This window comes from Sus scrofa, chromosome 1 (assembly GCF_000003025.6).
Source record: "Sus scrofa isolate TJ Tabasco breed Duroc chromosome 1, Sscrofa11.1, whole genome shotgun sequence".
Taxonomy (NCBI): domain Eukaryota; kingdom Metazoa; phylum Chordata; class Mammalia; order Artiodactyla; family Suidae; genus Sus; species Sus scrofa.
Window position 1 is genome coordinate 17,442,128 of NC_010443.5, and position 25,662 is coordinate 17,467,789.

The 25,662-nt window shown below is 44.5% G+C and overlaps 1 protein-coding gene across 4 annotated transcripts in view; it reads right to left on the minus strand.

Moving 5' to 3' along the window:
* SASH1 (SAM and SH3 domain containing 1) overlaps positions 1 to 25,662 on the minus strand; it is a 356,754-nt gene that overhangs the window by 135,764 nt on the left and 195,328 nt on the right. For all 4 annotated transcript variants that reach the window (XM_021072061.1, XM_021072060.1, XM_021072069.1 and 1 more), the window contains exon 2: positions 21,324 to 21,452. In XM_021072061.1, the coding sequence (XP_020927720.1) occupies positions 21,324 to 21,452 (129 nt within the window). The remainder of the gene's footprint in view (positions 1 to 21,323; positions 21,453 to 25,662) is intronic.

The following is a 25,662-nucleotide window of genomic DNA, read 5'->3' on the forward strand; positions in this document are numbered from 1 at the left end:
AATTTAATTGAAATCAAACTACGCTAAGTTCCCTTGAATATCCAAACATGATTCAAACTAATTACTAAAGTAGCTCAAACTACTAAAATTACAGTTAAGGTTCCTGCATTTGGTAAGAAATCAAGACACACACCAGGTTTGCACAGTTTTAAAAGTGGTAAATATTTCTCTAGAGTCTCATTAAAAGTGTTATTCCGAATCACAGAGTCGCTTTCTTTAAGAAATGTCTCTTTCCTTTTTCCAACAATAATGATTTTCCTGTGATTCTTTCCCCATATACTTCATGACACAGTTTTCCAATTTGGAAGACTTGTTGCAAAATGAAGTAACTATGGCACAAATTTTAAGTTTAAAAACCAAATAACAGGAGTTCTCGTCATGGCTCAGCGGAAACCTAAGTAGCATCCGTGAGGATGCAGGTTAGATCCCTGGCCTTGCCCAGTGGGTTAAGGATCTGGTGTTGCCGTGAGCTGTGGTGTAGGTTGCAGACGCAGGTCGGATCTGACGTTGCTGTGGCTGTGATGTAGGCCGGCAGCTACAGCCCATATTTGACCCCTAGCCTGGGAACTTCCATATGCCACGGGTGCGGCCCTAAAAAATAATAATAATAATAACAAATACTTCTTTGTATCATTTTACATCATTTTTAAGCAACTTTTTTTTCTTCTGTTTGTGGATGCTTTACGGGTAACTGTAGACTATTAAGGAATCCTTATCTCCAAGTGCCAGCACCTAAGTAGATACCTGCTACTATTGTCAGGAGAGGGTGAGGTACAAATTGAAATTATTTTTTTAGGGCTGCACCCACAGCATATGGACGTTCCCAGACTAGGGGTCAAATTTGAGCTGCAGCTGCCAACCTACGCCACAGACATAGCAATGTGGGATGTGAGCCACGTCTGCGACCTACACCACAGCTTGCAGCAACACCAGATCCTTAACCCACTGAGCGAGGCCAGGGATCAAACCCACATCCTCATGGATCCTAGTCAGGTTCATTTCCACTGAGCCACAACAAAAACTCCTCAAATTGAAATTTATGTGAAGAACAAACACTTGGGCCTTCTTAATCATTTCTTTTTTCTTTCTTTCTTTCTTTTTTTTTTGGGGGGGGGCACACTCATGGCATATGGAGATTCCCAGGCTAGGCGTCTAATCGGAACCGTAGCCACCAGCCTACGCCAGAGCCACAGCAAAGTGGGATCCGAGCCACATGTGTGACCTACACCACAGCTCACAGCAATGCCAGATCCTTAACCCACTGAGCAAGGCCAGGGATCGAACCTGCAACCTCGTGGTTCCTAGTCGGATTCGTTAACCACTGAGCACCAACGGGAACTCCCTCAATCATTTCTTAAGTGAACTCTGATTTTCTCCATCCTTCAGGCATAATCTAGCCGAAATGATCCTTCATATTTGCAAAACTGCAACGCTCTAAACATCTTGAAATGTGGCACGCCAGATGTCCATGTGCTTTTTTAACACTTCAACTACAAGTCATAACAAGTCATGAGTGTCAAGATTCAGTCTACTTTCAGGCCACAAATGTTATGTAATAACACGAATTTTACCAAAATGGAAATTAAGGATTTGAAAAACTAATGGAAAAGTAAGCCATCAAGAGTATAGCCTGCGTGGGAACTGTGGCAAATATTCTCATTATGGTCTCTGAGCATAATGGTTCACACACAACTGGGAATTTTAAAGGGATTTCATGCTTCATACTAATTTCATCAAATTTTACGTAGAAAATTACTAAAAGCCCAAATGATGAGTTCCCACTGGGGCACAGCAGAAATGAATCCAACCCTCATCCAGGATGCAGGTTCAATCCCTGGTCTTGGTCAGAGGGTGAGGAATCCAGCACTGCCGTGAGCTGTGGTAGAGGTTGCAGACGCGGCTCAGATCCCATGTTGCTGTGGCTGTGTTGTAGGCTAGCAGCTGCAGGTCTGATTGAACCCCTAGCCTGGGAAATTCGATATGCCATGGGTGCAGTCCTAAAAAGAAAGAAGGACCAAAAAAAAGACTATTCTGGAATATAAGCAATCTCTTTTGTGACTTGAACATGCAAACATTAAAAATATAACCATGAGCACTGCTTTGCACAACACTGCCTTTTCTTATGACCCAAACACACCCACCTCAACTTTCAGCAGTTTCTCACGGTGAGTACCCATCAGAATCACTCTACAAAACACCCTCTACACCCACTGTTACTCCGCAGGGGTGCGACTGACACAAACCAGCAGGTTTTCTATAGACAAGTTCCTGATGGGAGAAGCAGCGGTATTCGTGTCAGGCCATGTCTTGTGGTCCGTGGTGAAAGTCACTCTTCGAGGGGCCAGTGTGCTTCAGGACTGCCCCTGACAGTTCAACTTTATGAAAAGCACAGGGACTCACCTTCTTTTATTGCCAGGCTTTAAATATAGATTGTAGTTTTTAAGAACCATCTCAAAGTCGCTTGGGTGTGAAATTTCTCATAGACCCCCAAGGTGATGTCGGTATAAAAATTTCTCCCTTCTCTTATTCACTTATTCTTCTCTAACTCCCTTATTTTAACAGTGATGGCAACTGTCATAGCATTTTTGGGCATTTTAAAGAAAACAAAACTGAACTTGAGAATTCCTTTAAACAAACATTTAAACAGGAGAATATCTAAATTCAATACTATATTCACACAATGCTATTTTCTTACGACCCTTTTCTTTCTTTCTTTTTTTTTTTTTTGCTTTTCAGGGCCTCACCCGTGGCATATATAGCTTCCCAGGCTAGGGGTCAAATTGGAGCTACAGCTGCCAGCTTATGCTACAGGCACAGCAATGCAGGATCCAAGCTGCATCTGTGACCTACACCACAGCTCACGGCAACACCAGATCCTTAACCCACTGAGAGAGGCCAGGGATCAAACCCACAACCTCATGGTTCCTAGTCAGATTCATTTCTGCTGCACCACAACCGGAACTCCTTCTTACAACTCTTAATAACTAGATATACCGTTAATCACCATGGGCCTCTGCAAGGTACAAGGCACTATGAAGCACCGGATACTGTGGCAAATGCAATTAAATTCAGGGAGGCAATTAAAGCCAGCCATCTTGGCACTTACGATCTAGTAGAAGAGCTGAGATAAGTGCACAAATAATAATGCAAGGTAGGAAAGAACAAACATCATATGAAAAGTATTATAAAACTTACAAAAATTCAGGACAAGTGTCACCTCCCTTAGGGAACCAGTGAAGAGACTGCAGAGGAGCTGGCATTAGAGCAGGATGCAGTGACAAGAGTAGGGAGTAAACGACAGTCTAGAGGCAAGATATGGGGTGGAATCGAGGCAGAGACTGTTTTTTTTACAACAAATCTCTCAAAATTATGTGATAATGTATGCACTGCATGCAAATAAAAGCTAAGGGTGTACCTTACACGATATACAATAAATAACTCAAATGGGACGAAGACCCACATTTAAGAGTTAAAACCACAGGGGGAAAGCCGCATGACATTGTCTTTGGCCATGACTTCTTGGATACTATACCAAAAACACAGGCAACAAAAGAAAAATTAGATAAACCAAACTTGATCAAAGTTAATGAAATTTTGTTCATCAAAGGACACTATTAACAGAGTAAAAAGGCAACTCAGAGAATGGGAGAAAATACCTGCAAATCATATATTTATTTGATAAGGAATTAAAATATTCAGAATATATAAAGAACTCCTACATTACAACAACAAAACAACCCAATTTGAAAATGGGAAAAGGAAAACGTGAATAGACATCTCTCTTAAGAAAATATAGAGATGGTCAAAAAGATATAAAAAGATGCTCAACATCACTAGTTATCAGGGAGATGCAAATCAAAACTATAATCAGGTATCACACTTCACAGCCATAAGAATGGCTATTCTTTTTTGAAAAAGGAACAAGCATTGGCAAGGATGCGGAGAAACATAAACCTCGGTGCATTGTTGGTCAGAATGAAAAATGGCACAACCGCTACGGAGGTTCCTCAAAAAATGAAAAACAGAACTACAGTAGGGCCCAAAATTCCACTTTTGCATATACACCCTCAAAGAATGGAAAGCAGAGACTCAGAGAGGTATTTGTACACCCATGGTCATAGCAGCATTATTCCCAATAGCCAAATGGTAGAAGCAATCCAGCCGTCTACTGATGGATGAGTGGACAAACAAAACGTGGTATACACATACAATGGAATATTATTCAGCCTTTAAAAAGCAAGGAAGTTCTGACACATGCTGCTACATGGGGAAACCTTGAGGACACTATACAACATGAAATAAGCCAGTCCTCAAAGAACAAATACTATATGATGCCACTGATATGAGGTACTAGAGGCTAAATCCATAGAAACAGAAGGCAGAATGGCTTCCAGGAGTTGGGGGAGCAGGGAGCAGGGACTTACTGCTCTGTCGGCACCAGGTTTTGGTTTTGCAGAATGAAGATCCTGTGGCTGGATGGTGGTAATGAGAGCACAATGAGGATATATTTAACACCACTGAAATGTACACTTAAAGATGGTTAAGATGGCAAATTTATGTTATGTGTATTTTACTACCATCTTTAAAATGATAAACAATTTTTTAAACTTAAAAAAAAAAAACAAAAAAAAACCCAGAAAGCTAAAGCAAACTAAAACAAGTCCCACCATCCTCACTCTCACCCTTGTCATAAACAAGGGCCTCCTAGGAGGAGAGGGGAGGGAGTGGGATGGACTTGGGGTTTGGGGTTAGTAGATGCAAACTATCGCATTTGGAGTGGAGAAGCAATGAAGTCCTGCTGTACAGCACAGGGAACTATATCCAATCATTCGTGACAGAACATGATGGAAGATAATATGAGAAAAAAAATATATATATACATATCACTGGGTCACTTTGCTGTACAGCAGATATTGACAACATTGTAAATCAACTTTAATTAAAAATTTCTTTAGGAGTTCCCATTGTGGTTCAGCAAACCTGACTAGTATCCACAAGGAAGTGGGTTCAATCCCTGGCCTCACTTGGTAGGTTAAGGATCCAGCGTTTCTATGGCTGTGGTGTAGGCTGGACCCCCTAGCCTGAGAACTTTCATATGCTGCGGGTGCAGCCCTAAAAAGCAAAAAAAAAAAATTGAGAGTTCCCTTCGTGGCTCAGCAGTTAACAAACCCAACTAGGATCCACGAGGATGTGGGTTCGATCCCTGGCCTCGCTCAGTGGGTTAAGGATCCAGTGTTGCCATGAGCTGTGTGGCGCAGGCCAGCAGCTGCAGCTACAATTCGACCCCTGGCCTGGGAACCTCCAAATGCCATGGGTGCGGCCCTAAAAAGCAAAAAAAAAAAAAAGAGAGAGAGAGAGAGAAAAGAAATAAAAAATTAAAAAATAAAAATAATGTGTATATATATATGCATGACTGGTCACTATGCTGTACAGCAGAAATTGGCACAACACTGTAAATCAACTATACTTTAATAACAAATAAATTAATTAGAATTCTTCTAAAAATGCCCTCCCAGACCTGAGAAGGGCCTGTCCTCTGGCCCCAGATATCTCTACTTTCTTCAGCTCCTCTCTGCCTTCTGGCCAATCCCCTAGGGCCGGATCCTTCTGGAACTACCTGGATGCCTATGCCCAACCTCTCAGCACTCAAGCTCCACAGACCACGGGTCAGCTATCCCAGAAAAAGACAGACCTATGTTGGCTGCCTCTGCTGGGAGCTGATGCACAGGACACTGTTCCCTCCAGGCTTCAGCACTGAGTTTAGGAATCTGTATACAAACAGCAACATGCCTAACGCCGCAAATTAAAATAACACATGCCAACTGCATTTATTTATACCTTCTTCTTTATTTCTTGCTGTTCAGAAACAGATTTCCCTCCCACCGGCCATGTCTGCACTGGATCGCCTACTGAAATCTTTCAGAGTGATTCTCTGAGGTTCAAGTGGTAAGAATTCCAGTCACAAGAAACAAACAAACAAACACAAGTGTAGCTGAATAAATCCTTAGCTGACTGGCTAGTGTTCAGCATTTGCATCCTCTTGCATCAGACCAGGTGAGCAGTGCCCCGCAGTGAGAAGCGTACCTACCTGGCCTGTCCTACAGCCCTGTTCCTTCCTCTTTCCTCAAGTCAGTGAGACCTGGGCATAAACACACCTCCACCTAAAGAAGAAAATATCTCCAAATTCTCCACTGCTTTGGAGGCCACCGCCCAGCACAAGATGGGTTGGGTTCCAAGCATTACCTTGACAATTGCTGGGGATTTATTGGGGAGGAGAGGGGCTGAGGTAACAAAAGTCAGCTTTAATGTCAGCAAGATATCACATCCCGTGGTCAGGCACCATCCCGTTTTCCTCCAGATGTGCTGGGATCCAGATGCAGGGCCCGCCCGCCCCGCCAGGCAAGGTTCTATGGGAAAATGGAGTCCAAAAAGAATTCGACCCCAGGGGCGAGAGGGAGGCTGCACAGCCCCAAGGTGGCCTTTTTCCCCAGGGCAGTACAGACCCAGGAGTGAGGGGGGCCCCAGGCGGACAGAGGACCCGGTGGTGAGAGGAGGCGATGAAGGCGGGAGCAGGTGATGAAAAGCGGGAGCAGGTGGGTGAGGAAAGGCTGGGAATGCCGTGCAACAGGTGGGGAGGAAGGTGGCACATGGGCAGGGGAGTTCCTTGTGTCTGGTACCCTCAGCCCCCGCCCCCACCCCCTGCAAACCAGCCCTGGAGTAGAACAGGGCAGAAGAGGGGCAGAAACTCCTATTCTCTGTGCTGCTTGCCCCTAATACCACCAAGGCAGGGGCGGGGGCAAAGGAGGGTCCTCTCTGGCCTCTTGCCTCCCTGCTCATCCCTCCCTTCATGAGATTTTCTACAACCATGGCCACTGGCTGAGAGTCTCCTCCCTCCCTCCCTCCCTCCCTCCCTCCCTCTCTCTCTCTCTCTCTCTCTCACACACACACACACACACACACACACACACACACACACATACACACACACACACCCCAATACATCAACACACACGACACCTGCACACAGTGATCCCAGGCAGGGGGCGGGGACTAGGATGCCAGGGCTGGAGGCTGGAGGGACAGGCAGGCCTGTGAGAGGGGCTTCTGTGCGCCCCGTGTGCAGGGGGTGGGGTGCAAAGAGGAAAAGGGCGGGGAGAGGGAGGCAAGAGGCAGGAGGAGCACCCCCTCCGCCGAGCATCTGCTCTCTGGCAGGAAGGCCTGTAAACTAGGGGCTTTTCGTCCAGCTGTCCTGCGGGCAGAATTAACCATCTGTTCCAAGTCTAGGAAGAGTTAGTGTCGGATCCTTCTTGGGTCCCCACCCAAGCTTCGAACACTTGACTTAGTACTTTTTCCCCTCTCTGCTGTTCTTAAGTTCCATGTGCATGTCTGGGAGGCTCACTTGTGTTGGAAGGAAGGGAAGGAGGGAGAGAGGGAGAGCAAGCAAGCTGCCACCATGGAGAGCTCACCGTCAGCAATACACAATGGGGAGGTTGGCAGTGGGGTGGGAAGTCAGTTTGGAAAAGACGGGGCACCCTACTCCAGCTTGTACCCAGATCATTCTCACTGGATCCTGGGTTTTTACATTTAGATACCAATTTTAACACAGTAGCCGATCCCTTAGAACCATATTAAAAAATACGTTTACACAAGCAAACTTTAAAGCATGAAGGAGATTTTTTATTATCAAATACACTTTCACTGGGAGCCTTTTCTCCTCTAATCAGAAGTTTGAACCTCTTAACATATTTTACATTTTTAATAGCCAATGGATTCATTCTGTAAGAAAGGCACTTTTTTTTTTTCCCAGAAATATACTTTCCAAAACTTTCTTTCAAGTTTTTTATGCTTAGTTTAAAACCTGAGAATAACAAGAAAGCTTCGGTTTTTTCGGAGACAGACATCCCGATCTCCAAAAGGCCCAGTTACTGTCATTCATTCATCCCACAGCTATTTATTCATCATCTACTACATGCCGAGAACTGCTCTAGCCACAGAAATGCAGTAGTGAAGAAGGCATTTACTCTACACTCACTGTAGAAAGGTGAAAAACAGAATACAAAGTTCTGTGGGATTCTGGAAGAGACCGCACAACTTTGTGAATACACTGAAACCAGGGAACAGCACACTTAAAAGAGCAAGGTTTATGGTAAGTGAGTTATGAGCTCAGTTCTAAAAACCTCATTTTAGGGAGTTCCCGTCGTGGCGCAGTGGTTAACGAATCCAACTAGGAACCATGAGGTTGCAGGTTCGGTCCCTGCCCCTGCTCAGTGGGTTAAGGATCCGGCATTGCCATGAGCTGTGGTGTAGGTTGCAGACGCGGCTCGGATTCCGCGTTGCTGTGGCTCTGGCGTAGGCCGGTGGCTACAGCTCCGATTAGACCCCTAGCCTGGGAACCTCCATATGCCGCGGAAGCGGCCCAAGAAATAGCAAATAGACAAAAAAAAAAAAATAAAAACTTCATTTTACAAAGTGCTACGGGAGTGTTCTGAAGGTAGATGATACCCACTGCATGCGCTCACGAGGCAGGTACTCAGTGAACGTCCTACAAAGAATGCAATCGGCTGGGGTATTTAATTAAAAGACGAGACCTCCTTGAAATGCATACATGAAATATATTCTTACATATATATTCTACATATAGCCATCACACACACACACATAAAACATCCTGGCTATTACTATCATCGACATTAACATTCTTTTTTAGGGACACACCCATGGCATATGGAGGTTTCCCACGCTAGGGGTCGAATCAGAGCTGTAGCTGCCGGCCTACACCACAGCCACACCACCACCAGATCACAGCCCTGTCTGCGACCTACACACAGTAATGCCAGATCCTTAACCCACTGAGCGAGGCCAGGGATCGAACCTGGCCAGGGATCAAACCTGCATCCTCATGGGTACTAGTCAGATTTGTTTCTGCTGAGCTAAAAATAACTAGTAAAAACTAACTAAAGCTAACACCAGCATTATCATTCTAACGATAAGTGCCCTGATAAGTCCAGCCCTGTTAAATGTATCCAAACCTGAGGTGTCTCCTTATGTTGCTCTAGTTTCTGGCACCAGATAATCTGAGCAACCGTACAAGTTTTTGTCCAATTACTCAGAAATGAACCTTGTGCTTGATTTTAGGTTGCAGAGGCCTGACCCTAGCCTGAGGTACCTGCTCTTCCAGACCAGTTCAGCAAGGCTTTCCCACCAACAAGCATCGCAGCCTTCACCTTTCCTACTGCCTTCATGCTCGCTGCATCTCCACGTGAACTGGCGGAGAACTAGGAGGTGCTGTCAGCAGACCTGTTTCACCCACTTGTGAACATGACTAATATCTTATCCTTGGCTGTCCTGTTCTATTGCGACATGAACTTCCTGAAATGAGGCTTGTGTTTTCGGTTCCTAAAAACTTCCCCAATGATACCACCTAAGTTACTGAAACACGAGAAAACCAGTGAATGTTGTTTTTGCTTTGCTGGTTTTACCAGTTCCTTATATTTGCTTTCAGGAAGAATAATATATGTCATCATCAATATTTATTCCATAATACACCAAAATTATAATAATATAGAGCCCTCTCCTATTAGGTTATTCTGTTAAACAAGCAGAATTTTCAGGAAAAGGCTACAGATACAATAGTAAAATGTTTTTACTTTATTCTTGGATGCAATTCTTTGAACGTCTCTTATCCTCTGTATTCTCTAACAACGGAGGGGAGATCCTGCTGTGGTGCAGTGGGTTAAGGACCTGGCATTGCCACAGCTGCAGCTTGGATTTGTCTTATTTGTTTGTTTTTTGTCTTTTTGCCTTTTCTAGGGTCGCTCCCACAGCATATGGAGGTTCCCAGGCTAGGGGTCGAATTGGAGCTGTAGCCACCGGCCTATGCCAGAGCCACAGCAACCCAGTATCCGAGCCACATCTACGACGTACACCACAGCTCACGGCAACACCAGATCCTTAACCCACTGAGCAAAGCCAGGGATCAAACCCGCAACTTCATGGTTCCTAGTCGGATTCATTAACCACTGAGCCACGACAGGAACTTCTGCAGCTCAGATTTGACCCCTGGCCTGGGAACTTCCATATGGCACAAGTGAGCCTCCCCCTAAAACACTGGGAATATAATTTAACAGATTCTTTTCCTTCTATTCACTTTAAAATTTTTCTGTGTCTCCATCTGCGAACATTTCTCACCATTCTCAGATGACTGCATCTAGCACTGAGTCAACCCTTTTTTATTTCCCACTTCCACTCTGCCAAGGGTAAAGCATCATGTACATCTGTGTGTATGCAAAGCGAGAAGGCAGGGATGAAGTAAAGAAAGAATAGAGAGTTCCCATCGTGGCTGAGTGGTAATGAACCCGACTAGGATCCCTGAGGACGCAGGTTTGATCCCTGGCCTCGCTCAGTGGGTTAAGGATCCGGTGTTGCCATGAGCTGTGGTATAGGGTATAGATACGGCTCAGATCCCATGTTGCTGTGGCTGTGGTGTAGGCCAGCAGCTGTAGCTCCGATTGGACCCCTAGCCTGGGAACGTCTTTATGCCACTGCTGTAGACCTAAAAAAACAAAATAAAAATAACAAGAAGAAGAAGAAGAAAGAAAGAAGAGAAAACTTGAAATTCCAGGAAGCTACTTAAAATCCAACTGTTTAAACTACTTTATATTATTCTTTATATATTTATATTATATTACCCAAACTAACCTGTAAATCAAGATTTACTCCTGGGGAGGGGTATGGGAGGAGTTGGGGGGGAGGGGCTGGGCTCTGGAATCTCCTGAGAATCAAAATGCAAAGGGGGGAGGGGTTCAGAGATTTTCCATCAACCTCCTTGTTTCAAATCCCATCTCTGATACCTACCAACTATTTTTTGAACAAGTCTGATTTTTATGATTACTACTCATCAATACTTCAATACTTAGTATTTCTATTATAAATAATCATATGTATTACTAGAAATAGTCACTGAGCTCTAGCATATACCCAGGAACTCTGCCAAGTGCTCTACAAACATGACCTTTACAACAACCTGACAAAGCAGCCACTGTCATCCTCATCAGCTGGGGCCCAAATTGAGGTTCCCGGCAGGTGTTCCTGGCAGGGACGGTCCAGACAGGTGGGCAATGCAGCTTCCCCACCAGGTTATATGATGTGTTCCCCCCCGCCCCCCTGGAGCACCATTTTCTGCCTCTGCCCAACTGAAATCATGAGATTACTAAGACTCATCTCACGGGGGTATTAAAAGAATTAAATAAGATAGTAGATGCTGATGCCTCATAACGTCCAACGTAGTTTTAAAATGTCATTATTGCGACAATTATCACATCGTTATTATGGCCTCCTCATACTTTACCCTTCCTTCCTAGTTATTGGCAGTGCTTTAGGTAGTGAGGCAGATAAAGTACCCTGAGTTTTACACATGCTGGGTTATACTGGTGATCCACATGCAAAATAGCTTCACTGCTAATTATCATAAAATCACCAGCACTTAAAAGAGTCATAAGAAACATTAAATGGCAATGGATAAGCAATGAGGGCCTCCTGTACAGTGCAGGGAACTATATCCAATCTCTTGGGACAGAACATGGTGAAGATAGTATGAGAAAAAGAATGTATATATACGTATGACGGGGTCACTATGCTGTACAGCAGAGATTGGCACAACACTGTAAATCAACTATAATAAAAGTAAACAATTTCTTGAAAATTTAAAAAAAAAACCCATTACATAGTGAATTTTTCCTAAGTTAAAATTCTCCTTTAGAAAGAAAGGTTGAATCTTCATGAGTCAAGTCACTGACTCCAATGAAGAATTCAAATAAAATATCAAAGGAGATTCCGACAGATGAAAGAGATCAAAGGAGTATCTTGGAGATGTGAAACCCACACCCCAAGGAGAAAGGACATACACATACAAACAAAAATACCCTTTGAAATCACAGCTGGAAGCCTGTCTTCCTCTTGGCATCTTTGTTAAGAAGCCATGTCTCTGCTGTCGCAGACATTAAAAAATAACATACACCCTCGGAAACACATCCAGATGTTCACGAATATTCATGATGTGCTTCCAATCTGGTTTGGACTTGCCCTTGATTTATTTTTGATTAAGTTCCATCAGCTTCTGCTCGGGCCCATGAGATGGATGGCCCTGCTGTACCACGAATTTTGAACATCTTCATAGCCTAAATAATTGCAGAAAGTCTCTCAAACTATCCCTTATAAATAAATGATTTACGTACAAGCCTCAGAATAAGCAGAGCTAGAGAAATTGGTTTGCTCTTGAATCCGAACTCGAGTGCCACTGCTAGTTGATAAATTAAGCCTCCATTTCTGATGCACACGTTGACATGTGGTGGGGTGGGGGAGAAGCTAAAATCTGACATTCTTTTCTGAGTAATATCATGAGACATTAAAAGGAAGGCAACAGCTGTGCTCTGAGGGTACTAAGATGTACTTTCTGACCACTTAAGTTTGTGTTCTTTCAGACAATGTCTGGTTGAAAAGCCAGAATAACTGACCCAACGACTTGGAACAAACCAGCCAACATTTTACCATGTTGCTTTCTTCTATTTAAAACACTTGAAACGTCCAAACAGAAAAAGTAAAATAAAATAAAAAGCAGCTCCAAATCAAAAACTACAGCTGAAATGGGTGTAGTGAGCTTCTCAAAAGAAGTGGCCAGAGAAAGGTCTAGTCAATATTCTTGGTGTTCTGGGCCCAATTCTTTGTTCTCAGTCGTTCTGGTTGGTGCCCAGGAGCTGTGGTGAGATTCATCTAAAATATGGACCTAGGAGTTCCCGCTGTGGTGAAGCAGGTTAAGGATCTGGTGCTGTCTCTGCAGCAAGCGCAGGTTCCCTCTCTGGCCCAGCACAGTGGGTTCCATCCCTGGCCCGAGAATTCCCATATGCCATGAGTGCGGCTGAAAAAAGAAAAAAATTTAAAACAAAAGAAAATATGGACCTATGACATCTGGAGGCCAACGCCAGATGTGTGTATCAACACCAGCAAAGGCTCAAGGTCCTGCTTCAGGTGACTTCCTGTCCAGGCGCTGGCTGCACACATCCGCCTGATCCCACCCCAGACGCCCAACCCTCGCCATCTCAACCACGCCCAGCCTTGATACACAGCCTGACCTGGGCCACTCCGACTTTACCGAGGGCCTCAAACAGATCTTTGGCCATATCATCAGGTGACATTATAGATACAGCTGTAGAAACTCACTCTTAGGGCCTGAAAATAAGGAAGCGGGCATCACATGCCTTCACATTTTGTTTCATGTCAAGACCATACTGTGTGCTACAAATTAGTATGTTTAAATAGTCTCTAATTAGTTCGTGATTAGCACAAATAAATGACATGGTAATCTTCCACATGCAAAGTGTCTAATTGTTAAATGTAAACATTGAGCTCATGCTACAGTTTCGGTAACCTGGGTTTAATACATGGGGGCAAAAAGGCACCTGGCCTGGGCCTCACTTCACTCTGAAAGGTCCCCATTCCAAAAACCAAGACACTCCTTTTCCCTCCAAGCCCAGATTCTGCCATCAAAAAGCGGCCTCTTATACCTTCATTCTTTGACTTTTGTCCTCAATTACTGTCAACTTGATTAATATTTAGGAATTCTCTCCATTTTATGTAAATGAAAACTACAGAGCTCAGACTTTTTTCCTTTTCTGGCAAGCACTTGTATTTTGAGCAGAATGCTATTTTGGTTTTTAATCCCCCAGGCACTTTGTGTTTATAAATGCAAACAAACAAAAACCAGGCATTTCTGAAAGCTCAGGAGCAACACCAGAAAAAGCTAATGTTGATTCACATTTGCAAAGTCTGATGAAGACCTTTCAACTATTATATTGTACTTAACACATCTAATATGTCCGTTTCCATCATTGGACAAGGGGTCTACGAGGTCTCTAAGTTGAAAAGGATGGAAGCACCCCTAAATTGATCATAAAAAGTATAATATAAATCGTCTTAATTATGAGAGGTAGGAGATGCCAAGATCAGATCTGGCCGCCAAGAGACCTACTTAAGTCCATGTTAACATGGTGCAATGTACAAAAACTGCTGATGAGATTGGGACTGGGCATTTGACTACAAATGGGACTTTGTCTGAGAGGAGCCAGAGCAGAGCACTGTATTACCATCTGGCTTAAGACAGAACGCCTCGGTGTATTTTGACAGCAAGTGTGTGAATCCCACAGCAGAATGCGGTTCAGACTCCCTGTCTAATGCCCACTGTTTGGGACTGCAATCTGCAATTCAACAGTAGCCCAGAGCTAGCAAACAGTGTCCATTAAGACAAAATGAAACCAAACAAAAGCAAATGCTCTCAGTGCAACAGTTGGGCTTTAGCGGTTGAATATTTAAACTCAGGACAATTTGCCACACACAGACCACCCACCTACTGGTCCTGTGGGTGAGAGTAAGAATGGAAGGAGCTTCTAGGCTCCTGGGGCACCCAGGCGCTGAAGTAGGGGAACCCTTATCTTTTCTTGAATTATGTAGGGAGCTCAAAGGTACAAGAAACCTGTGTGCCACATGCTCTGCTATCTCTAGCAAAGAGCAAAAGAGCAGTCAAGAAAACAAAACAACCTCCCTCCCCTTGCGCCCCCAGACAGGATGGACTACGTCCTCATGACTGTGTGAAGCCACGAGGTTACCTTGGCCCAACCAGTCGACCATTGTGAAACGGCAGTTATTTTTGTTTTGTCTCGTGAATGGTGATGAATCAGAACAACATTCTATCTTTTTACATAATTCATAATCCAGGGACCTGTGAAAGGACAGCATGTATCTTTTCTCTGCACATCTGTTTAGACTTTAGGTTCCAGCCACAGTAAACTTCTCAATGGCCCCTAAAAGCCACATTTTCTCTCTCATGTTTGACCTCTTCACTAATTGTAACCTCTGCCTTAAATTACTCTGTACTGTCTACACCTCCGTCCCCAACCAGATTAATCCTCTGTGTTCTTTATGGTGGGCTTGGGTATCACCTCCTCCAGGAAGCCTTCTTTGACTTTCCTAACCTGGGCCTGGGGCTCTTTTATGCACTCCTGCACAGCATTTTAATTGGCTGCTTACTTGTCTAAAGCCCCCACTAAATTGCGACGTCTTTGTGGATGGGGAACACATCTTTATCTGTATTTCTGGAATAATAAAGTCTCAGATACATGCATGATGCTCATTAAATAGTTTTAAATATTTACATACACAAATAAATTCAACAAATATTTATTGAGCACCTATTATATGCCATGCACTGTTCCCAGTGGAAAAATACAGAAAGGCCCAAAACAGACTGACAGATACCTCTGCCCTCAAACCAGGATTTACTGGGAAGGGATATGAGGGAATTTTGTGGGGTGATGGCTGTGTTCCCTGTCATGCTGAGGTGTGGATGACATGGCTATATGCACGTGACAAAACTGGATCGTAGCTAAGACGTGTGCACTTCAATACATAAATTTTGTATTTTTCATCATTCTCTTAAATTTTATTGGAGTATAATTGATTTACAATGTGTTCATTTCAGGTGTACAGCAAAGTGACTCAGTTATACATATACATATATCCATTCTTTTTCAGATTCTTTTCCCATATAGGTCATTACAGAATAAGGAATAGCGTTCTGTGTGCTCACAGTAGGTCCTTGTTGGTTACCTATTTTATAAAGAGTAGTGTGTATATGTAAATATACAATACATAAATTTTACCTAAGAATTTCTTTTTCATCTTTTGTCTTTTCAGAGCCACACTCACGGCATATGGAGGTTCCCAGGCTAGGGGTCCAATTGGAGCTACAACTACCAGCCTACATCAGAGCCACAGCAATGCCAGATCCAAACCGAATCTGCAACCTACACCACAGCTCACGGCAACGCCGGATCCTTACCCCACTAATTGAGGCCAGGGATCGATCGAACCTGCATCCTCATGGATGCTAGTCAGATTCATTTCTGCTGAGCCACAATGAGAACTCCCTCACAAAGAATTTTTTTAAAATAACAATTAATCAGGCATGAAGACTAAAGGTGATGTGAGAAAGGCAGGATGCCTTGAAACTGGGTAAAAGGCACAGTTATTTTGTTATATTATGGTATCCATACATGTTTGAAATTTCCTAAAATAAAAGCGAAAAGAAATCTCTGCACACCTGTGAATAAATACTAATGAAGTACGAGTAACAGATACTTCAGCATCACTACAGGAGCTTTTGAATCAGGAATAGAAAGGAAGGAAAGGCAATAAACAGTTATAGGTCACTTACAATGACGGACCAGGTCCTTCACAGCAATTTTCTCATTTAATGCACATAACAACTTTATGAGCTATGTTTAGCCCCTTTTATAAATGGAGAAACTGAAACTTATAAAGATTAACACAACTTGCCAGCAAAGTGCAACAGCAAGACGTGAACCCCAATCTGACTTCCCAGCCTCTTTCCATCATGTCTCTCACAGCCTTCTGCCACTGTGACAACCCCAGTGGCTAGGACGCCAGCTAGGACTGGGGTGGGAAGGGTGGAGTCGGAGGAAGCCCCAAGAATCACCTCTAGTGATGAGAAACACCAGTCTTGCTACTTCTGTCTTAGTCTAGAATTATACCTTGAAGATTAAATATGAAAATTGTAAGGAACAATAATTATGTCCCAGAATCAATCCCTACACCATCAGCAATGATTCCCTCTCTTTTTTTTTGGCAGGGGTGGGGGGTGCATATCTGCAGCATAGGGAAGTTGGTGGGCCAGGGACTGAATCCTTGCTGCAACTTTGACCAAGCCACTGCAGAGACAACACCAGATTCCTAACCCACTGTGCCAAGTGGGAACTCCATCAGCAAAGGTTCTGATATCACATGTCTCTGGGATAATATGCAACAGTTTGATTTATATCCCGGTCCTTAAAGACCTGGGTGAGTCTTGCTGGGATCCCGGTTCCTGGTGCCCACACAGATGTACTAAGGATTCAGCACAGAGATCCAGCGTCATTAACAGTTCACTAAAGTGGCAACCTCTCCATCAGGGTTGGGCTACACCGACCACCACACAACCTTGTTTCTGCCAACATCCAAGCAGACTCAACCTCAAAGATGCCAAGGAAGCTGACATGGCCAGTAATAAGAGGCTGCCTTGTGTGGTGCCATGGCCACCTCTCCTGGCCATGGTGTTACTTTGACAGATGTCAGACTCGGCATCACGAGAGATGAGCCCATTATGGACTTGGAAAGCTGCTGTCATTTCCAAGTGCAGCGTCTCGCCGCCAAAAAAACACACAGTGCTCAGGGATATGCCAAATGCATGGAAATATGGGCATCTTCCCTGCTGTTCACAAGCACTAATGTCCTAATCCCCAGCAGAGGCAAAGGCTGTGGTCCAAACACACGGTTCCTTTAGGGCCCATTTGGTGCTAAATAAAAACTTTCACCATAGTTAGCAATGTGAAACATAATCCCTGCTCATGCTGTTGAATTTTCACCCATCTGTACTCTCCATGACCTTCAACTAAACTAACTGGCCCCTAAAGCACTTCATCAAGTAAGTGCTTCATTCCGGCCAGGAGCCGGGTGACTAGTCCTGGAAAAGTAGCTTGATATTCAGTCCAGAAAGTTAATTACTAACACAATTATCCAAAGCCTTTATTTTTCAGGGCTAAGTCAAGCATCTCTGTGGGCAGGGTGACTTTTTGGCTTGCTTGTTCTCCAGGTGACATGTAATTAGCTTTTAAGGAGGCTGCATGTCGGGAGTTTACACAGTCAAGCATAAATACCTAAGATCTGTTCTGTCTCTAGAACATCTCGGTCCTCCAGATTCACCCTGATTTGAAATGAAACAAATTCATAAAACCAATTTAACCCATCACCCCAAACTCTCCATCTTCAAGGCTGTCTCCAATGACTTTTTCTTTTTTTTTTTTTGGTCTTTTTAGGGCCACACCTGAGGCATATGGAGGTTCCCAGGCTAGGGGTCCTAACTGGAGCTATAGCTGCTGGCCTACACCAGAGCCAAAGCAATGCCAGATCCAAGCCATGACTGCGACCTACATCACAGCCCATGGCAACGCCGGATCCTTAACCCACTGAGCGAGGCCAGGGATCGAACCCGCAACCTCATGGTTCCTAGTCGGATTCGTTTCCGCTGCGCCATGATGGGAACCCCCGATGACTTTGTCTATAGCAGGAACAGCAAACTTAATGCTGTGTTTTCCCTACAAAATGTTTCAGGCTCCTAATGTTTTCCTGTTTCCTCTTCGTGCTTTTGGTGGATGATTTCTTCTCCAAGCCGTCTCACCCCTGCTTTGGACAAGGCCGCTTCCTAGCACAGAAAAAAAGTATTAAGCTACAGGTCCTCAGACCAGAAGCTGCCCCAACAGCCAAGCAAGGCAGAAGTTTGTGTACTTGTCTAAAGGCAGAGCTCAAAATCTAGAAATACAAGTAAAATGTGATGCAGTAAAGAGGACTCTTCTGGACGAAAAGTGACAGCTTTTTAAGAAATGAATTCCCAAAGTTCCTGTCGTGGCGCAGTGTAAACAAATCCGACTGGGAACCATGAAGTTTCAGGTTGGATCCCTGGCCTGCCTAGGTTAAGGATCCGGCATTGCTGTGAGCTGTGGTGTGGGTTGCAGACAAAGCTCAGATTCGGCATTGCTGTGGATGTGGTGTAGGCCAGCAGTTGTAGGTCTACCCTAGCCTGGGAACCTCCATATGCCAGGGATGCGGCCCTAAAAAAGACCGAAAAAAAAAAAGAAATGAGTTCCCATCAGGACTCAATCTGTGATGAGCTAACCACTGTGAGAGGGAAGTTTCCTGGGGTCACCAGAGTTGCATGCAAGGCCTGAAGGATGACCTTAAAATACCTCTAACTTCCTATTCCTGAGCCATGTGAATGCCCTGAAATACAGCATCTAACTTAACCTTCAGCACTTGCCTGGAATCTCACAGGAAGAGAACTTGAATAAGCCTCCTGAGGACCTTACTTTTTGCACGAACTACAGTTTAAAGGATGAAGGGGAGTTTCCAGCCTGGCTGGAAGCAGCTCCTGTCAATTTTACCCACCGACATACTTCTGCATCTTTGATGGGAACTCATTTGGCTCCTGTGTCTTCTCCCCCCACAATTTCTTTTGCAGCTCTGGAATACAGCACACAACTTGGGCCCATCCATCTACATGGGAAGAAGTTAGTTACCCCAACACCAAGCAGGCTTCCTTTCCTACCGAGAAGCTGCCTTTCAAGAGTCCCAAACACCATTGAGTCATTACGGTCACTCCAATGCTTAATCGGCTAGAATTTGGGAAAGAACAGTTCAAGGTCACATCAAGGATAATCTGCCAATTCACAGCCATTGTTCCCTGCACCATGAAATGGACAAGCAAGCAGACAGTGTGCTACCAGACTATTATTCAAGGTCAAAATCATCACATTCAAGAACTCAGTGCAATCATTAAATTGCCATTTGGTGGCAATCTTGCCAAAAGGAAAAGCCTTTTTTTCATTAACTGTGCCTCAAACAGGAAAGCCAAAATAATTTTAACAGCATCTTTTGCCACATGAGGATACTTTCTTAAAAAGAAGGAAATACCCCCACCCGTGCACACACACAGGGGGACAAAGTCAGAGGAAAGGAGCTCTTGGTAACAATGACGCTATGTGCTTGCCTGGGCCACAGTGTGGCTCCTGGGGTGATGGCTTACTGCCCCCAATTGATGCTTCTTGGCCTCAATCGATTCTATTACACTAACTCCCACCTATGTTGAACACTAAATCAGTGAACAAAAAGGAAAAAGGATCAATACTTATTGGACAGTTATGATATAATGTTACTCCTGACCTAAGAAATCTTTACGTGGATTGAGTTAAGGAAAGAACCACAAGTGCCTTAGGGTGCCAGCATCTTACTTACAGTGGAAGTGAATCATGTCTACTTATGGAATATACAGCAGTGACTCCTAAACCACTTGTTGGGTCCCTTACCCAACAGGTCTTTTAGAATATAAAAGGAGTTATTAACAAACGAATTATCTGTTCCTAGTTACTAATTTTTTTCATCTCTACTTTAAGGAGATTATGGGGAGAAAAAAAAAGATGCAATTGAAGCAGCAGTTTTCAAACATTCTTTTTAAAGGCAGTTACCCCTTACTCAAAACAGATCCAAAGAGTCTCCTAATATATAAAAGATGCTCAAAAAGGAAATGGTCCAGATGAGGAGACACGGAGGGTTGAGCCTCTTCTGCCTCCCATTCCCGACGTGGTCTTGAGGTCACCACAGTGAAACAAAACAATGTGAAAGCACTGAACCAAAATGAATCCCAGACCTACGGAGCAAATTTAAATTAATAAATGCAGATGTTTCAGTAAGATACTTTACAATAAATGTACAACACAGAAATACTAGCACACACAGAGACCTAAGCTATGTATTTACTATGTATCATGTGCAAGTTCAAATGCACCTCTAATCATACACATAAAGGTCTTTACAAAACAGACAAATGAACTTCAATGCACCTGAGTGAGAGAAGAGAATATAGCCATGAAAAACAGTGATTACAAAGAGGTATTAACAACACGGAAGAATTAAAATAAAATGTTAAGTCAAAAAGCAAGAATTACACTGCTGATATAAAAATACCCAGAAAGGGAGTTCCCCTCATGGCTCAGCGGAAACAAATCTGACTAGTATCCATGAGAACGCAGGTTCGATCCCTGATCTTGCTCAGTGGGTTTAGGATCCGGTGTTGCCGTGAGCTGTGGTGTAGGTCGCAGCTGCAGCTCAGATCCCATGTTGCTGTGGCTGTGGTATAGGCCGGCAGCTATGGCTCCAAGTCCACCCCTAGCCTGGAAACTTCCATATGCTGCTGGTACAGCCCTAAAAAGACCAAAAAAAAAAAAAAAGAGAAAAAAAAAAAAAAAAAAGCCCAGAAAAACACTGAATGGAGACTTGCTAAAACACTAAAGTGGTTACTGTTAGGTGAGAAATTAGGGAGGTTTCCTGCTTCTTTAAATTTTATTTTGTTTAAAACAAAAAGAAAAAGGAAGGAAGGGAGGAGGGAAGGAAGGAAAGGAAGAACTAGCCTAGATCTTTTGGCTTAAAGTCATTAAAAATGTAGTCTTTTAATGAATACAAAAATTTAATCGTTATTGCCCCAACCAATACTCAGACTGAAACCCACAGAACTGGATTAATACTTTGTGGATCTGACGTTTTCATCCCAAACTAGCGCAGCCTCCTGCAGGGTACTGGCCACTTACAGCTGTTAGAGGGCCCCAGAGGGGACGCTGGACCACAAGCAGCCCGTCAAGGCAAGAGCATCTTCCCAGTGCCCCACTCACCACATCCAGGTCCTGAGAAACCCGCCGTTTCCGCAGCTCCTCCATCCTCTCGCACACGTCGGAGAAGCAGGTATTGTAATAATCTGCATACTGCTGGGCCAGGTCATCGATGTTTCCCAGGGAGCCGTCCTGAGGGTGACGAGGGCGGGGAAAAAAAAGAGCAGAAGACAAAGGCGGTTGGTCAGTCCACCTGCAAACGCCCCATGTCACCTAGTCTCCCTCCACGTAGCGTTTATACCACTAACAGCCAGGATTTTTTTTTTTTATGGTCCATTTCTTAGTTTTATTCGTGTCATTGATCTATGTTGTTATCTTTTTAAAAAAATTCTTATTATAGTTGATTTATAATGTTGTGTCAATTTCTGCTGTACAGCAAAGTGACCCAGCCATCCATATATATACATTCTTTTTCTCATATTATCTTCCATCGTGTTCTATCCCAGCAGACTGGATATAGTTCCCTGTGCTGTACAGTAGGACCGCATTGCTTATTCATTCTAAATAGAATAGTCTGCATCTTGGGGTCAGCAGATGCAGCCTGGATTTTTAAAGTGGTGAACTTGTGCCTGGCTAAGGTTTACACTTGACACCTCCTAATCCTTAGGACAGACCTAATTTCCTCACTGGACAGATGGAAAAACAGCTACTCAAAGAAGGAGAGTGACAGCCCAAAGATTCCAGGGCTACCAAGTCAAGAAGCCAGGTCCCCAGCTCAGGAATGTCTGGTGCCAAAGCCACGGTTTTAACTCACACCCCCGCCTGCCTTACAGGGACATGAAAACCCCCTCAGCGGGTGTAGGGGAAGGACACTGTCAGGGTGAGGCTCCCTTCCGCCTAATGAGGGGCTGCATCAGAACCTCCAGGGAAGCTTTTGAGAAATCCAGGTGCCAGGAGGTCCCCTTGGGGAGATGCTGATGGGAAGCTGAGAAGGCAGAAGCCAACAGCGAATGGCACATCTGGGGCACACCTGAACCATTCCTCCCACGAGACCTCAGAAAAGCACGAAATCGTCTTCCCTATGTTGTTCAAGTACTTGCAAGAGGACACGTACAAATTCACCTACATAAATAAGGAAATCTGTCGGTGATTCTCCATTTAGGGAAGGGCCCGGAAGCTGCTCTGGAGCCCGCATCCCCGAGGTCACACCCAGCTCTACCGCCACTTCTGGCTCCGCGGCCTTGGCATGTGTCCCCATCTCTGGCAACACTGGAACAATAACAGCACCTACCTCCCCGTGAGGAGTAATGATGTGACATGAAACCCTCAGGGCGTGGGCCCTCACAGCGTTCCTGGCACATGGTCAGTGCTCAGTTAATTAGCTAATAATATTCACTACAAGACAATGTTTCAGACGATAGTCTTCCTTCAGGGAAATTGATTCCAGAGTCCATGTTTGAACACATACACATGGGATGACAGCAATGCTGTGTACAGTTGGAGGTTTATGCCGTTTCTTCCAGTCATTCTTTCATTCTTTATTCAGAGAAGCATCTCCCCTGCCCCTTTGAAAAGGATGCTTCTGCGATGTTCCTTCTTCAATGTAAATGAATGACCCGACCAAGGCAACCAAGGGAAATGATTTTAGCTAGATAACCAAGGAAAACACAAGAACTCCTAGACAACTGAAAAGGTGCACACCCCTTTTCCCTGTGACAGACCACCGGCCAGCCCTGTCCCACAGCTAACGTCAGCACGACACCCTGAGCAGCATGTGACTGACTGCAGGGCACACGTGGATGCAGGCAGAGTTTAGAGTTCTCCAAAAACCTTTCTGCTGAAGACCTCGCCGCCCTGGTCAGGAGGCGTGGTCAGAGCAAGACAGCATCTCTATGCTTCTTTTTTTTTGCACTCACTGATTTCACAGAACTAAGGGAGCGGAGAAACCGAAATGGAAAGAAGTGATTTTTTTTTTTTAGACAAGAGTCTTCCTTTCTCACCAGTAAAATGTATACTATGTTTGAAGGAATTGCTTCAAAGTCCCCAGGATAGAGTGAGGGCTGGGGCTCTTTATAAGAACAGTAGGATGTTTGAACATGTCTAGGCAAAAGTCATTCCCTTGACTCTGAGATGACAGGCTGGATGGAGACAGTGGAGGTGGCAGGTGCCTACCGGCCCCTTCAAAATGTCTATTGTCAAGTTTACGGGAGGGAAACGACAGGATGCCAAATGCAAGTCTGCTGCTAGCAGCCGAGGAAAGGATCGGAGTGCTCGGCCTGCCCGTCTTTGCTTTACTGCCTTCCGTGGAGGTGAGGTTCCTGACACACAGCATCATAAATCAGATTATGATCCGAAGGTTTGTCCTGACTCGTCTCAACTCAACAGCACATGCCCTGGGGGCCAGAGCACAACAATCTACAACCTCCTCCTGACTGGTTTTCCTGTCTCCTTCTCCATGTTGCCTCTTCTGCCCTGGACCCAGCCACCAAAGTGACTTTGCAAAACAGGGGTCAGACCAGGTCTCTCCCAGCTAAGAATTACTCATTCTGCCCCGAGTAACCCCCTCTGCAAGCAAACCCCAAACTTACCAGCCTGGCGTTCAAGCCCCTTCATCTCTGCACACTGGAGAAGGGGACTGAGACCTGCCTACCGGGAGAACCAGAGGAGACAGAGAGCAGCAGACTGCCCCTGCTCTACATCAGGCAGCAGTTTTCTCCCTACTCCCCACCCTTAACAGCAGGAGAAAGTACTGGAAGAAACTTTAGGAAAGAGCAAGGGCAGAAGAGCTGCTTCCATGGAGCATCTATTCCAACCACCAGCTACCGCCAGCTAAGGGCCCACTGAGGCTTGGGCTCGAGTCCACCACTGCCTTGGCCAGTGGAGAAGGATCTGCACAGTTCCTAGGACAAAGAGAACTGGGCTTTACCTTTAACATCATGGTACCCGCCTTCTGCTGACCCAGGAGGCTTGCTGACACCTCAAAGACCCAAAGCCCTCACCATCCCAGTTCTCTCCAAGGGCCTCCAGGTTTTTTAGCTCCCCCTCCAGCAAACATTGGGACGCATCCAGCAGCTTCCTTCGCAGTGAGGGATGGAAGGTGGAAGGGACACGACTTGCCACAGTGTCACCTGAGAGCCCTTCTTTATGCATTATTACCCAGATCCTGCCACTCCCTGCAGCAACTGGGGCTCCCAGAAGATCCTGGGCTCTTGAGAACTATCTTGGTCTTGAGGGTATGAAATCACCGTCATTGAGAAACTTCTGCCTTCATCTCTCCAGGAGATGAAACATACCTGCCATTCCTAACCAAATACAAAATCTGCATCTTCTATATGTGAGTGAAGTTATGTGAGGGGTTATATCCCCACACTTCCCCATGGCTTGCTCTTCTTAACGGAAATTCGTATCTCTCTCTCTCTCCCTCTCCCACTCTCTCATTCACAGAAGCGCTAAGAGTTGTACTGACCAAGCTAAGACACTCCAGCCATGATTGATGACTTCTCAAAAAGAATCAGCCTTCTGGTTTACGAACTGTATGACTTAATCACAATCCACTACTTTCTTGGACTGATCAAGCCCACCTGAAAAAGTTGTAAAAATAATTACTTATGTAGTTTTGTTCAAATCACTTTCTTTCCCTTTTCTCTCTCTCGTATATCCTAGAACACCTATCTTCAAAGCCAACTGTTCACTTCTAAAGTTTCCTAGTTGCTGATCAAAATTTTTCTTACTAGTGAAAAAGTTTAATTCCCTATTCCTCACTCGCAATCACTCAGAACTCCCCAATAGTTCAGGGGCCTAGAAAATAGCTATTGCTCATGAGGAAGAAAGCAGCTGTTCAACACAACTCAGGCCAAAGACAGCAAACATTTCACACCCTGCAATATCCACTCCTCACTTGGTGCTCAGCAGATAATCACTTAGAACAGGGTGGCACAGCTGTCTCTTACGTTTTCCCAAATCACTTTCCAGATGTGTGGTAAGTCCCCATAATTACCGCTTTCATCGGTCTCCATAATTTAAATGCCAAGAAAAGCAAAATAATTTTTTAAAGTCTGTGTATGTTTGTTTGTTTGTTTTCTTTTTTCTTTTTTTGGCCACCCTGCAACATATGGAGTTTCAAGGATCACATCCAAGCCGCCGCTGCAACCTACACCACAGCTGTGGCAACACTGAATCCTTTAACCCACTGCATCAGGCTGGGAATCAAACCTGCATCCTGGCGCTGCACAGACATGGAGGATCACATTGCACCAGAGTGGCAACTCCTGTATGTTTATAAAGTAGGTCTTCTCTGCCATCCCCAGAAAGGAATTTTTTTCCAGCCCAATCAAATGGAACCAGAGAGCCACATGATGAGTATCTCTTGACCCACTCAAAATCTGTGCTCTTTCTGAGCTCC